The sequence below is a fragment of the Labrus mixtus genome, chromosome 2 (genome assembly GCF_963584025.1).
Source record: "Labrus mixtus chromosome 2, fLabMix1.1, whole genome shotgun sequence".
Lineage (NCBI taxonomy): Eukaryota > Metazoa > Chordata > Actinopteri > Labriformes > Labridae > Labrus > Labrus mixtus.
Window position 1 is genome coordinate 7,713,996 of NC_083613.1, and position 15,737 is coordinate 7,729,732.

At 37.4% G+C, this 15,737-nt stretch overlaps 1 protein-coding gene across 1 annotated transcript; it reads right to left on the minus strand.

Moving 5' to 3' along the window:
• Window positions 1-969: 969 nt before the first annotated feature.
• atpv0e2 (ATPase H+ transporting V0 subunit e2) lies at window positions 970-13,393 on the minus strand. Its single transcript, XM_061049377.1, has 4 exons — window positions 13,178-13,393; window positions 11,963-12,010; window positions 7,257-7,355; window positions 970-4,765 (listed from the first exon to the last, which is right to left on the minus strand). The coding sequence occupies exons 1-3, from the start codon at window positions 13,279-13,281 to the stop codon at window positions 7,262-7,264; spliced, it is 246 nt and encodes an 81-aa protein (XP_060905360.1). The 5' UTR covers window positions 13,282-13,393; the 3' UTR covers window positions 970-4,765; window positions 7,257-7,261.
• Window positions 13,394-15,737: the final 2,344 nt, after the last annotated feature.

Genomic DNA, 15,737 nt, shown 5'->3' on the forward strand with positions numbered 1-15,737 from the left:
AACATGAGGTCAGCTTTTCCAGCTGATGCCTAAAGTGCAGACTTCAGGCATCAGCTGGCAATGACAAATTTGCAATTTCTAGCCGGACCGGTTTCCGGTTGACCTATTACGTCACATAGCATACGATAAACAAAACAACTTAGCTAGCAGCAAACTGGTTGTATGTCCAACGGTGAAAAAGCGACTTTACAGCTATGTACATTTCATACATACTCGACACTTTGCTATTTGTACATTTGTGTTATCACTCAGTCATGGCGATATCCAAAAGCAAATGACAACGTGAACTTCTGCTATGTGTTTTTTTGGGTTAAAGCTCAGAGTGGAAACTGGGGAGCATGCGCAGAACGCCTTGCCCAATATGGGACTGATTAACGCATACTGCATAGATGAAAGAGTGAATCAACTGCATTATCTAGGTGTGTTAGTATGACTTCTAGAAAATTGACTTAAGACCGTTTCAGTTAACTAACATCATGTTTACATGTATTTTAGAAGTCTAGTTTTAGTCAGACTAACACAATAAAACTTTTTCAACATCATTATGTGAGAGGCCTTACACTGCATTGCTGAAGTGCTTTGAACAAATTGCCAGTCTTTAATCTCTCACAGGAAATTCAACAACGTGCAACAGGAAGGTCGAAAAACATAATTTTTCTCTTCTGCACAGTGACAAGACTCCTAAAAGCCCATGTATAGAATGAAATGGTGTGTGTGTGTTTGTATGTCCTTGTTAGTGTATCCTTGTGACATAAGGTTTAGTCTGCATGAGGGTCCAGGGTTAAGTTCAGATTTGTTTAATGTTGATGCTTGCAGATAATTAACCGTTCATCCTCTACTCAAATAACTTTGCATCTCATTTGAAACCTGAGTTTTTGCAGTGTGATGCGTGCGTCATTGTATGTGTGCGCGTTTCATTCACAAATGAACCATGCAGAAGAATCTAATAATGCTCGCGGAGCCCCAGGATTGTATGAGACATTTCTTTTTATTTGTTGGTTCACAGAAATCGCTATTGACATAAAAACATTTACTTCACATGAATACAAGGTCGGGTACAGGATCTCATCTCCACCAACGATCAGAACTGCTGAGTAGATTTTTGTAACCATAGTGACTCCACACAGACACACGTACATACACACAATTTATTTTTTTCTTCATCTGAGTTGCCAGGAATATTTAATTTAACAGCAGCCACTTGTCAGAAGAGATGAACAGATTTCTATGTCCAGTTCGCACCCAGCATGTCTAAAGTGTAGAGTTCCATTTGTTCGGCCGGGTGAGAACAATGCCATTTGTTGTTCGATGATTCACTGACACTTAAATGCAAGCAAACTGAAGACAGTTTTAGTATGAGAGATTGTGACTGTCATCCAAACGGTCTATAGAAAACAAACCAACACAGGTTTATTGGTACATAGTGATAGCCAGCAGTTAATGGTTGGAAAGCCAGATGGAATAAAATGAAGTGACAGCAAATCTCAGTTTGGACCCATGCCAAAATTCAGTTACTTCTACATCGAGTTCTCAATATGTACAACTATAAAACATTGACACATATTTAACCTTAAGTTAGGGGACCGGGTCTCAGTCATTTTTCAATTCTGCAACACCAACAACTCTAATTTAGCAGATTGACAGGAGTCCGAAACTGATCAACTCCTGAGTCCTTGTGACTTGATTTGAAGCTCTGGTGAAACTGAATACCTGGCTTATATGATGCTTCCAATAACAGCTTCAGGTTCATTGAAGCAAAGAATAATTAATTTCATTTAAATTAGTAACCTACATTTGTAATTAGGGGTTTTCCTTCAGACACTCAAAGTTAAGGTTATTAAACATGTAAAGAAAAGAAGGAGCAAGTGGTTAGTGTAAAAAACAGGGTTTCTCTGAAGCTCTTTGGTGGACACCGGATGTCAGGAGAGGCTATTAGCCAAGCTACCTCTGACTTTAGCGTAGCTTTTTATAGTTGGTGGGTAGGAGGACTTGGTGACCTGTTATTATACTTGTTGGTGCTTTGAAATCATTACATTTTCAACTAGACCTGGTCTTAACAGCCAGAGTAATTCAAACACCTGTGTGGGTGTACTGGGCCTTTAACTTTATTGGGTGTGATCAGGTGTGATAACACTAGTGTAACTGACTGTTCAGTATATCCACTTTTTAGATGCATGCCACCACAACAACTACAGAAGAGGGCTGGAGGAAAAGATACAACGTAATTTGGTCTTTCTAAAAAGTAGCTGTATATTGATTTTGATTCTTTTTGGCTGAAGCAAAGTGGTTTTAAGAGAAAGGGGCTGGGAGGTAGAGTGTTCAGGAAGGAAGGAGGAAGGGAAGGAGAGAGGGACAGGTTTTTTAGGGTTGGAAATGGGGAGTAGAAAGGAGGAGGAGAGGAAGTTGTAGTAGTGGCTAGCAGCTGAAACGTAAAGCGTAAGGGGAAGGTAGGTGAGTTATACACCAGAATCTTATTCAAAGAGAATGCAAAATATAACAACGTGGCAAGAGATATGCAAGTCTTACTGACTTAATATCTACTCTGGAACGAACTGAAATGTCCTCTGGCTGCCTGACTTTTCCAGTTGGCAACAGAATAAACCTACAACAACTTGGTGAATACTCACATGCATGTGTACAGATTAACATGGGCCCCCTGTTAAGACACAGAACAGTACAGATAGTGAAGTGAGCTCATGCTTTACACCTTAAATGCTATCAATTAGAATAAACAGTTTGGACAACATTTTGGGATTAGAAGCCAACATTTTGAGTATTTCCTGCAACTCAGAACGAAAAAAAAGTTATAATGCAGGCCATAACAAAAACAAGCTATAACCCAGGTCGAGACTGCACTCTGATCTGATAAACAGTTTCCTTTAGATATTCAACTCCAGCCATGGTATTTTAAATTGAGCCTGTTAGTGGGTTCAAGATGTTACCCTTTGAATATCAATGGTTTCTCTGTGGTTTCTCTGACCCCCCAGGGGGTCTTGTTGGCACCCCTAAAGGTGGAAAGGTTCTGAATAGAACATCTAAAGATGGTTCTAATTGGTAACATTACAGCAAAACACAGTTCTCCTAGAAGCCCTCCTAGGGGAGTTTGGGCTGAACTCTGTATAGAACCTCGAGATACGGTCTATAGGTTGAAACACTACACCAGTAGAGGGATCTCTAAAGAACCCCTCAAAGAGGATCATTGGTGGAACCATTACATCACAGGAGGGCTTCTAGCGTGAAATCTTACTTGCAAACCTAGAAGAACAGTTGTTTCTGATGGCATCCCCCAAGTTCTAGGTACTACCAATTCACCATAGAAGTATCTCTGTATAGGAACTCTTGTTTAAAAACCCTGCGAGGTTGAGAGGTTCTGGATAGATATTTGGAGAGGATTCTTGAGGGAAATCCTGGTCTGTTGATCAGTTCTTTGTCAAATTTTTCACAAGAGGCTGTGTGTTGAACCTCTTACGGATTGATCTAGGAAACCATTTCATGAATAGAACTCTTTGAAAGTACCCCAAGTAACCTTCACAAAGAGGTTCTATCAGGAAGTCTTAAATTGTAACAGAACTGTAAATGGTTGAATTGAGAACCTTTTAATTCTAAGAGAGTATGAACCCAATCAAAAGCAGCCATTTACTCTGCTATTGAAAAGATCATTCTGTCTTAAAGGGCCCCCTTGCTCTTAAAGAAATTATTGGCTGTAGTTGGAGTGGATATGTGTGACAGCTGTTTTGAAGTCTGATTATAAAGTAGAGATTATAGATATCAGCAAATCAGTGAGGTCCAGTAGCATTCAGCAGCTTCAGTCGAGTAAACATGCTCCTTCAGTACAAGCTACAGTACATCTGTACACAGGCAGGCGAGAATGGGTAGGATTTCATCAAAAGGGGTCGAGCAGAACAGGATTGAATTGAATGATGAGATCACCATGGTAACGAGGACCTCCGCGGTGTAGAGCATAAGGGGAATGTGGGAGGGGATTTTCACGCTGAAGTGGGCTAAAGTGGAAGGAATCACTCTTCACTTTTTTACAGTTCTGGGAGATTCTCATGGCCACGATCCAAACACTCACTGTAATGAACTCTTCACACACACACACACACACACACACACACACACACACACACACACACACACACACACACACACACACACTCACACTCAACACACACACACACCATTACATCACAACTAACAACAGTTATATAACAAGACCATGTGGACACTGAGGTTATTACAACGCACTTACATCAGTGCCCATGGGCCAAATAAATACAAATACTTAGAAATTCATCTTCCCTGATGGCAGCAACAAAAAAAACAAAAATGTAAACAAACACATAATCAACTAAATAACAAAAGGATTGCACATTTCAGAAAATGAAGATCAATATTCTACTCCCAACAGATGGTGTTAAGGTTTCACTGGAAATCATTCCTATCAGTAACCCACATAAAAAAAACAACAAAAGCTTTCCTCATCTTTGAATCCTTCACAAATCCGGTCATTAACTAAATCACATCTTCAAACTACTTGCATTGGATTGGGGTAAATGTATCCTCCTTATTTTAAAATCAACAATGTCTCTTAATAAACTCTACATCTCAATATTCAGGTACTGTACATCATTTTAAATATTGCCAAATGTTGCAAAGAAAACTGACTGTGACAATTCACTTGTTATCTCTTCTCTTCAGCAGATTGTGTTCGGTGAGAACGCTTTTCGTCAGGAGTAATGTTGAAATAATGTCCAGCCAAGTCCTAGAAAAGAAAGAAAAAACATACATCAGGACAAGTCGATTTATCTTGAGGTAGAAAATGGAAACGGAAAATATTAGTTTCTTCTTCTTTCTCGGTTATCAAAGTAGAGTATGGTCTAAAAGCATAATCAATCAATCAAACTTTATTTATATAGCACCTTTCAGACTAATTAAATTGCAGTTCAAAGTGCTTTACAAGACTGCAGAAAAGTGTGTGAAAATGAAAAAATAAAATATGACACATAAAAGCAGTAGGATAGTAAAATGAATACATAGGAGAAACATGTTTAACATTGTAGCAAGATAAAAAAGACAATACAATAATGTTTAGATTTGAATTTATATAAAGCACTATATAAAAGCCAGACTGAATAAATGAGTTTTAAGACTGAGTTTAAAAATCTCAATATTCTCGGCTCCTCTCAGACCCTCAGGAAGGTTGTTCCACAGTCTCGGAGCGTAACAGCTGAAAGCAACATCAGCAAAGTTTTTTGTCCTGCTCTGTGGAACAACTAAGAGAGATGAACTGGAGGATCTGAGGGGCCGTACTGGTTCATAAACTAAAATCATATCTGATAGGTAATCTGGTGCAAGGCCATGTAGTGCTTTATAAACTAATACAATAATTTTAAAATCAACATGAAAACTAACAGGCAGCCAGTGTAAAGATGTTATAATGGTTATAATGGTTCAGAGCAAACATGCTGTTGAAAAACTGTTTCAGGGTTTTGTATGTTTTTTGTTGAATTCAGTTTAGTTTATTTTTCCTACAGAATTGACAGACAGGCTGTACAGTGTGGGGATATTTTCCACTGTGTTCCTAGAAACAAATGGAGTGGTTTTCTAATTTGCAAACATGTAAATACATTACACAGCACGAGGGATAAGAAAATGTTGGACCAAAAAAAAAAACAGCAGAAAAAAAGAAATATACACGAGTATCGTCGTTTAAGTCTCCTTTTGATCATTCTTTTGAATTGATACAGAAATAACAGCTGATTGCAATGAAACAGCCATTAGCATTGATGTAGTGAGACATTTCTCTTTTAATTCACACACACAGTGAAATGTGCCAAAGGGCCTCCGCAGATCCGTAATCGAACTGATTTAGTATGTATGTAGCTTAATTGATCTTGATTCAAAGAGTAGGATTAGTTTGATTAAATTACATTGCATTTAACTGACTAGTATGTTTGAAATGCAGGCAAATTAGGTTCATCTTAAGTATGAATACATTAGCATAAATCTGCAATTAGCATACATTTTTCGGATTTGTTAGAGCCATTCAAAGAAAAAGCAATATTCAGTGTTTGTTGTAATACAGTAAAATATTCCAATATACAAACATACAGTTGCCTGGCCTCCCCTGCACACAGGTCTCAGCATTGTCATCATCTTCTCTCCATATACTTAACCTTTTGTCTGGTCCGTTTTCAGATTTATTCTCAGGAAGAACTCAGGAAAAGTTCAACCTGCCTCAGGAGCTGCTTATCATATTCTACACTGCAGTAGTCTAGTCTTTCCTCTTCACCTCCATCACTTTCTGGTTTGGATCTGCCACCACACATGACAGACATAGACTGCAACGGACCATCAGGAATGAAAGAAAAATCATTTGTGCCCACCAGGACTTGTACCAGTCCAGAGGAAATGGTTAGGTAACATAACTGCAGACTCCTCACACCCAAACTGTTCAAAGGTGTTACAAATGACTGTACACCAAAACAACCCGACATAAAAACAGTTTCTTCCCCCAGGCAGGCTGTCACTCTGATGAACGCTGAACAGTCAATGACTCTCAGAACAATCACTGTGAAATAACCTTGACTCACACCTGCACTGTGAATGTAAATTAGATTATTTAAACATTTTATGGTCACTTACGTTATCTTTTAAATATTGTTATCCTCCTCATTTGACATCCACCTATGCACACTGCCTTAATGTAAATACGGTGAAAACTATCTAGCTCATGTGAATTAAGCAATCTGTAACATAATCACATCATTTATTATCATGTTTGTTTCACCACTGCACTATAGTCTTACTTAGTGTTGTACGTATTCGTCTTTGTTTAGTCCTTGTATGTGTAGGCACACCTGGCAAATAAAGCTGATTGTGATTCAGTTGTACTCTTGAGAAGACACTCATAGTTGGGAGGGTGTCATTTGAAAAAACATGTGTGAAACCTTTGAGCGAGACGTATCATATCTTACTGTATTGTATCTTATCATGTTGCAAGTTCTCCAGCGATTCCCGACCCTGTTTTACACTCACATTCAGTCATTTTTAAAAACGTTCAATTGGTCATCAGCTTTTTTTCAATCAGTAACACCACCATGAACATTTCTAGTGTTTGAAGGTAAAGTATACTGTTCTTTTTGTGTTTATTGGTGGCTATCTGTAGTTGTGTCAGGTGGATCAAGACAAAACAGCAATAACAGCATTGACATGTCAGTATACTTATTTATACCTTGCAGCCTTTAACTCACCTTGTTTACTCCCAGAAGTAGCGCAGATACCATATAGTTTCATTCTTCAGCTGAGGGCCAAACAAAGGGTTGGTTTGGGCCAGAATGGCTATCAACCAGCTGTGTAACAAAGACAGAGAAAAAAATACATGATCAACATATCTGATGTTTCTACACTGGCATCAATACATTTTATTAATAATAACCATCAAAAGTGTGAAGCAAAAACAGGAAATAGCACATTACAGGAAATGGCTTTCAACCACTCCAAAAGTTTACAAGTTCATCAGTTTATCAAATATATACGGGGGTGTTAATGACCTAGAACCACACTTTATCTTTCTGTTAAACCAAATTGATCTGTTGCCTTGCAAAGATACTAATGATTCAACCTGCAGGCGGACCTGGATGCAGAAATGTTTTCTTGATGATCTGGCAATCACTGCTGTGAATTTGGATATCACGCAGATGCACTGAATGGACTCAAAGAAATCATTTTATAGTATTAATGGTGGAAAGAACATTGCTTCTTAAACTTTCACATTTTAATCTTCTTCTGCATTTACTGGACTTTAACTCAGGCACTTTGATGGCTGCCTTTTGCTGGGCCCAGCTAAGGTGAATCTATAAAGGACCCTTAGGTCTCTGCCATGTGCTTCAATGGCAAACTTTAACTGTTGAGTTTTTCAGTGGTGTTGGATGATAAATGCTTTTCTGTACTGCAAACATTAAACACCATCACTAAGTTGTCTTAATTATGAAAGAAACAAAACTTTCTGAACATCTTTGAAGATATTATGATAAAGTTTCCTCTTTTAAAGCGGTTCACTTGGTTGAAAATGTTGAGGCCTGCTGCCCAAACCTGTGGTACACTTGTATGGATGGATTTAATCTGAGAGGATGATGCAACAGTCATTAACAGTAAGTGGTATTGTTTACCCATTTCTCCAATATTTTTTCATGTTAAGTACTTCTAATTATTTATAAATTTGATTCAACCTTGTAACTTGCAGCAACTGTAATGCTAGCCTGATGTTACTATGCCACTTAGTAAAACATTAAAGGCTCCCTTAGTGTGGTGTAAGTGTGAGTATAATACTGATGGTTAATAATGGTTAGATGATAGTGGCTGAATGTCTAATTGAAGGTGTTTTGTGCTCATTTATTGAAGTTAACTGGCTAAATGCTAAAGCTACATAAAAAAATAGTGGTGGCTACATTAGGTTGCAGTTAAGCTTCCAGGAAGTGTGCCAGACTTTGAAGTCAAAGTGATGCACACCCACCTACCTACAGTGCTATAGAGATGTTTAGATTTTGTTTCGGTACATTCACTTTAAGTTTAATTAATTTAAGGCAGAATCTAGAGGAACTGTATGGGCATCTGTTGCATCACAGAGTTAATAAAAACAGTTACGCTAGCTGTGAGGGCCCCACATAGTGGAAGCAAACTGGAAATCGGGGGAATTTAGTCAAACCTGTTGACTTAATTTCCCTCTAAGAAGCCTTCAAAGGAACAAATGCTGCCCAGTTCTCCATACACAAAAATGGTTTGACCTAACAGATACAAATGCTATTCAGGTTACATTTTTCTAGATTAAATCTTGATGCTTTTTTTTTTTTTACAGTTTAACAACATTTCTTTTGTAGGACCAACATTTGACGTGTATTCTAAGATTTCTGGAAAAAATATCATTTTAAAAGATTAAAACAATTTTTGAACTGTATGTACGTAACACTCTGTCTTTTGAGATGATACTGTTCAGTAACTGGTGTAAGGTAAAGATTGATTTTAATATAGACAAAGGCTGTTAAATCTCAAAGTTACATCACAAAACACTACAACATAATTTTTTTTTTTTTTTTTTCCTGAAAGCTCATGTTAGGAGATTTTGTGTCAATTTTGGTGCCCACCCCCTGGGGCTGTTTCTGCAGCATGTTGTTATTGACCTAATCTGACAACTACCACGCACTAGGCATTCTAAATGACTATATAGAAACAATCAATCTTTGTTCAGATAGTCTGGTTTGCTTTTGTAGTTCATAGCCAGCATTATTTATTAATTTCAGTCTGTTTCATAACCTGCAAAAAACAAGTCATTTATATTTCATTTTATTTGATTGATGAATGCAAAAAAAAAAAAATGCTGTCTTAATTTGAAAGTTCAGTACTGTATTATTTCTTCTAGTTCATTTTATTTTGAAGATATACTCAGTGATGTGGCTCCCTCTAGTGGCTCTAGTGGTTTTTAGCTGCAATTTAGTGTTTAGAAAAGTTATGAATTGACATGCTCTGTTATTATTATTTTTTTCCACAATGTTGTACCAATTCTTTTCTCTACAGGTTTGCATTAGTGACTTTGTGATTTTCTGAGGACCTACAGTATTTACCCAGACATCCTCACTGATTTCCTATTTCGGCTCCTCTTCCAATTGATTTATCTCAGGGTGTTTTCCAGTTTCATACCAGCTAATATTCTCTCTATATTGGATATTGGCCTCTGTTTCTTGAATTTTCATCAAGTATTGTTCCATAAGGGATCCATCTTTCCACAGGCTGGTTCAGTTTGGGTCTGTAAGACAAAAACTTCTAATCTGGAGATTTCTAAAGGACAACGTTAAAATCCTTACATAACTATTGAAATGTTTCAAGTGTCTGGCCTTCCATAAGCTGATGGACTAGACTAAGGTCTTAGATTTCTCCAAACAAATGGAATGTTTGCCGGGGGCATTTTGATGGTGGTCTTCTCATTATCAAGCCACCTTGTTCCCAACCTGTCTAAAATCCAGATGGGGAAGGCCCTGAACCCTAGAACACTAACTCGATTGTGCTCATGTGAATTTCATAGTGTTGCTGCTGTCTGAGTTGCGTGGGTCCTTGGGTAGCTTCAGGCTGCCCCTTGACGTCATTGAAGGTAGGCGTGTTTCCCTGCTCCAATCCCTGTTTTTTTCAACAGGCACCTGTTCGGGTGATTTTCACCTGACATTAATAATACATGTAATAATACAAATAATACAAACAACCGAAAAACAAGATCCCAGCTCCATTATTTATTTATTTTAGGAATTTTTCAGTAATGATTCCCCAATTTTTCACTAATTTTAGAGCCTTTTTTATAGGGTCCCCCATGATACCTTTTTATCAGAAGAGTACTTCAATTTGCCATGTATTGTTGGGATTTAATATATTTTGATGGGAAGTATGTTTTATCGGGTTTATTATATCGGGTAAAAATATACCTGACGTTAGTGATGGTGTTACAAAGCTGTTAGTTAGTGTTCTAGGGTTAATTGACAGACCAACCAATAGTGCCTCAGATGAGGGAGTTCCCGACCTCCTAGTTGTTTTGATAACGATCCAACTTTATATCTAACATCTGGGCGCCTCCCCTGCAAAAAACAAACCCTTGAAAGAACAGCCACAAACATATTTTTTGGTGGAATAAGATAGAAGTTGACAAAGAAATAGCAGCCTGGGTAGCACGGTCATCTTGATAATCTCTAAACAGACTAAGAAAGTGAGGAGCAGCACAGTCCTTCTTTTAAGATCAGCAGGACTTTAATCATTTATAGTTTACCTCATGATCTTTATGTTCTTTGAGTATCAAGGCGAGGCAGGTTTATATGACTAAAACTATGGCCCCTTTATTAAAGGCAAAAGAGTCAGCCCTCTCAACCATACGGCCAATGATGTCAATAAATATTTTGTAAAAATGAATTAGTGAATCCGTCTGTACCCAGACTTTTATTATTCTTTAGATTTCTAATGATGTCTATCATCATCATAGTTTATATAGAAATAGTTAAACAGAGTTGTTACTTTGGATTTTGTTGAAAGTTACTGTTATGAGGTTACGTTGTATATTGTCGCAGATATTACATTTTTATTTCTTACAGCCAATCAGTGAGTAGCATTTTTTTTTTTTAAATGTAGTGTTCATTACAGCGATGCCACTCATGTTTTTTTAGTCTCCAGCCTTTGCTCTGAAACCGACTAAGAGCTGTAAATAACTTCTGTTGTCTGCCTATAATGAACAAACAGCAACCAAACAGATTTTTCATATATGACAAAGCATCATAATAAAGCAATAACAACAACTACAACCTTAATCTACAGCTAGTTTAAAATAACAGTGACGTCGAGTGGTGAAATCTGCAACTAAAACACAAACTTATTGAACAGTACTCTGTTGCTGGTTGTTTTCGTAAATCTGGTGGTTTCTTTTTTTTAAATTCTGATTCTCAGCTGTTTTTCTTGGCTGGTATCCTGGCCTTGGCCTTGTAGAGCTCTCAGAAAGCCTCTGAACAACATTATGTATCTGTGTTTTTGTGTCTTGTTAGAGCCACTTACTGGTTGGTAAGAGCCTTGGTATGTCCTGTTTGAATACTTTCAGGTCCTCCGTGATATAACACAAGATAATCCTTTATTTATCCCACAATGGGGAAATGTACATATATGATGATGACTAGAGTAACTCTGTTGCCAGTGACCAATTTACTTCACAATTACTATTTCTTTCCATGTTTAGGTTATTTTAATAATACACGTCATTTCTGCTAAGTTTTAAATGCAGAAGTCGAGTAATTTCAGTAAATGATCTAAACACTTTTAACCATCACCACTGGGGACGACTCATAAAAGTTAGGGGGAAAAAAAACACATCAACACATAAAATGACAGCAGCCTTACATTGAAGACACAGAAGAAGAAAAGGAGAGTTTGTACTTACAACAAGTAGCAGCAGACCGCAGTGAGGATGAGACTGGTGACGATCACCCTGAAAACAAAGACAGAGTTATATCTACACACCTCTGTTCAGATGTTCAAATTGACTGGCTGAGGCAGTGGGTTTTTTTCTTAATTAAGGTTAATCATTTCTCAACAGTTTCAGATTGAGATATAATGCACACATCTTAGGTTTAAAGCGATGAAGTACTTCAATATTTACTTTAAGACTGTAACCCCATTATTTTCATTTTCAATTACATGTCTGCTTGTTTTTGTTGCTTGCTTTTTTTACGATCAACTGATTACATTTTAAGTTCAGTTGATACATTTTCATGATTCTCTCCTAAAAACCAAGTGAAAAAGCCTCCCATCAGAGCATCATCACAATTTCCCAGAGCCCAAAGTTACGCCCTCAGATTTCTTTTCTGTCCAACTATCACTCCAGAACCCAGAGTCTTTGTTTGGACCCAGACATTTTTTTGACATTTTTGCTCGAAAATTAGTCAATATATTAACTTAATAATTTCTAGTTTTGATTGTTTGCCACAGCTCTAGTTAATTTAACACATAGCTGTTGAAACAAGATTTTGTCTCATTAAACATTTGTCATTTGGATGCACTAGATTAGGCTACCTTTATCTTAACATTTTAAAGTCTGGACTACATGGTGCTATAACGTCCCATTATGATAGTGTCCTTCATCTTATCTATAGTAGGCCTACCAATATTTGACATATAAATAGTTTATAATATAACCAGACAATATGATTAAATGATAGTGAACTTTTTTTTATGTTTATTTTGATTACACAGATTTCAAGCAGTGCAAGGCTTCAGCATCACTCAGGATACAGCCTGCGCTATTCCCAAGAGTCACGATCCGGATTCATCTTTTCAAACCCTCAAACCACATCACTATCTCCAAATGTTCTGCCTAAATGACCTTGTAAAGCGTGTTTGTTTTGATTCGACCCTTTAACCTTACAGTCGGAAGAATGGATGGAAGGGATGGATGGATGGATGGAAGATGACGCGCAGGGCCTCCATCACATGAGCAGGTGCTCCTGTGCATTTATTACGACACAATAAAGCTCGACGCGAGGTAAACATTGATTATGAAGAAGAAACGCCATCAGAATATGATGTCAGGAATTTTAAAGAATCGTCGTAGGATCGCCGTAATATGCAACCAATTAACTGCAGATAGACCACCTACCCCCGGTTGGGTCCTTTAGGCACTAAAAACGGAGCCACGACCCCCACCAGCCCCCACAGCGTGGTGAAGCAGATCATGGGAAGGGCGAGAGAGTGAGAAACCATGACTTCAGTCCGCAGAAAAGCGCAGATATGAAAGAATTATTGTCGATTTTTTTCCTCTTGAAATTAAGAGCATCAATGGCTGCTGAGCCAGCCTGTCGCTTCCGCAATGTCCTCGCCCAATTAAGCCTATGCGAAATCTAATTGGTTCGCGCTCTGGAGACAACGGTTTCTGATTGGTTTAGCTTCCCGTCTATCAGGATTACAGCGAGAGGGATTGGATTGGTGTTAGTGCCAGCAGACTGCGGGCAATTGTATTTTTTATTTTCACAAACAGCACAAGAAATGTAGAAAAATGGACACAAAACTTACAGCACTGTGTTTCATTTTATCTATGTTTTGTTCTTCTTTTAATAAAAGTTACCGTATTACAAATAAATAACAATATAACAACATATCACTTTGAGAAGCCTTCCCTTCTATTTTTCAATAGTGGACTATAACCATAACATGTTCATTATCATGGGCAACTATTACTTTCATTTTATGTCCGATAATTCATTTCATTGCATGTGCAATATAACTTTTTACATTAAGGATATACTTTGTTTTGATATTTGTATCTACTTTTCCATGTTGGACTTCATCATGTGCAATATTAATTTCACAACATTATCATGAGTAATTCCCCTTATCCTTATGATCTTGTATGGTTACGTTTAATATAAGATCAAATTGCACTATAGTTAGAATCGATGATGTCATCACCTGGAGCTTGCATTAACAAAGCCATGGGTCTTTTTCTGAACTATCAATAGCCTACTGTTAATACTACTATTACTATTCTTTTACTGTGACCTAAGTTATCATACTCATATTTACCCTTTTGTAGGCGTGGTTTCTTTAAATTTAACCTTCAACTTTAAAATGTATTTATTTGTTCATTTGACATGGACATACAGTAACATTGGTGCTATAATACACCATTTACATAGCCTATATTTGATCATCTTTCGTGTCACTCTTATTTGCAGCAACTGTAACTAGGCTATAATTATTTTCAAGGCTCTGAAATTTGGGCAGAATAATCTTAACTTGCTGATATAATCAAAAACCCATAAATTCCCAGTAAGTCAGACTCGGTGTTACACAGTCATAGTACTGAATTTAACACAAAAAAATGTAAACAGATTTTGTCAACACAAAGCAGTTAATTTCCCCAAGCAGTTGCTTTAAAAAAAAAAAGCCCAGTTTGCATGATTCATTCCACACCTCTTATTCACTCATTAAAAAAATGATGTGCCAGTATGTGGACACATTGGGTTGTCATATGGAAATATAGGGGGGGGAAATGAAAACAAGACCATTCACTTTAAAGCACTAAACATGCTCTGATACCATTACCTGTAACATGTTCAGATATGGGCATTTCCTTTATTATAATGCTACTTTTTAACATCATTACCACTGGCAGAGTGTGCACTATCACCACCCAGTGGACAACGATGCAAACGTCACTTTGTTGCTGTCTCATGTTTAACAAAATTCTTATCAATACCCAGAGTTATATTTTCCATCCAGACCCACTGCTCTCCAGTTTGAAGTAGGTCATGTTGCTGTTCCGGAAATACCACATGGCTTACAGCTTGTGGTTCCCAGAATATTTCTCACTTCTTGACCAGACTGACAAAGTTTTCAAACAGATGTGTTGCATTTATTATAATGAGGGGGGTTCTCAAATGATCCCCTTGAAAAATAAATGACGAATAAGCCATATAGAAAAAATAGGCTGTTTCATATTTGTTGAATTGTATGCTCATTTGCTAACATAATCAGCAATTTATCCATTACAATTTCTTGTGTTATCACTTAAAATACAATTAAAACAGATTTCTTGAAGAAAACCAAATGATAACAAATGACAGAGTAAGAATCTTCCCAAGAGCTTTATAACCCATTTGTTGGATTATAAAAGAGGATAACCATAAAAACAATAACTTACATGGAATGAAATAGGCCTACATTATAGCTTCAAGACTACACTCGAGATTGTGATGACCTTACCCCTGGGTTTACGATCAAATCACGACAGTGCTGCTATTCAGTAGGCTAGAATATCAGAGATAATATACAGAGAGGACTTCAACCAGACCTACAGCATGAACACATATCTATACAGAGAGGACTTCAACCAGACATACAGCATGAACACATATCTATACAGAGAGGACTTCAACCAGACCTACAGCATGAACACATATCTATACAGAGAGGACTTCAACCAGACATACAGCATGAACACATATCTATACAGAGAGGACTTCAACCAGACATACAGCATGAACACATATCTATACAGAGAGGACTTCAACCAGACCTACAGCATGAACACATATCTATACAGAGAGGACTTCAACCAGACCTACAGCATGCACACATATCTATACAGAGAGGACTTCAACCAGACATACAGCATGAACACATATCTATACAGAGAGGACTTCAACCAGACATACAGC

Excerpts from the sequence above, each read along its gene's own strand:
- atpv0e2 (XM_061049377.1), bottom strand. The coding sequence starts at position 13,281 with ATGGTTTCTCACTCTCTCGCCCTTCCCATGATCTGCTTCACCACGCTG. Across the intron at positions 12,011-13,177 it reads CCTAAAGGACCCAACCGGGG|GGTGATCGTCACCAGTCTCA; the intron begins GTAGGTGGTCTA and ends CTTTGTTTTCAG. Across the intron at positions 7,356-11,962 it reads GCGGTCTGCTGCTACTTGTT|CTGGTTGATAGCCATTCTGG; the intron begins GTAAGTACAAAC and ends TTTGTTACACAG.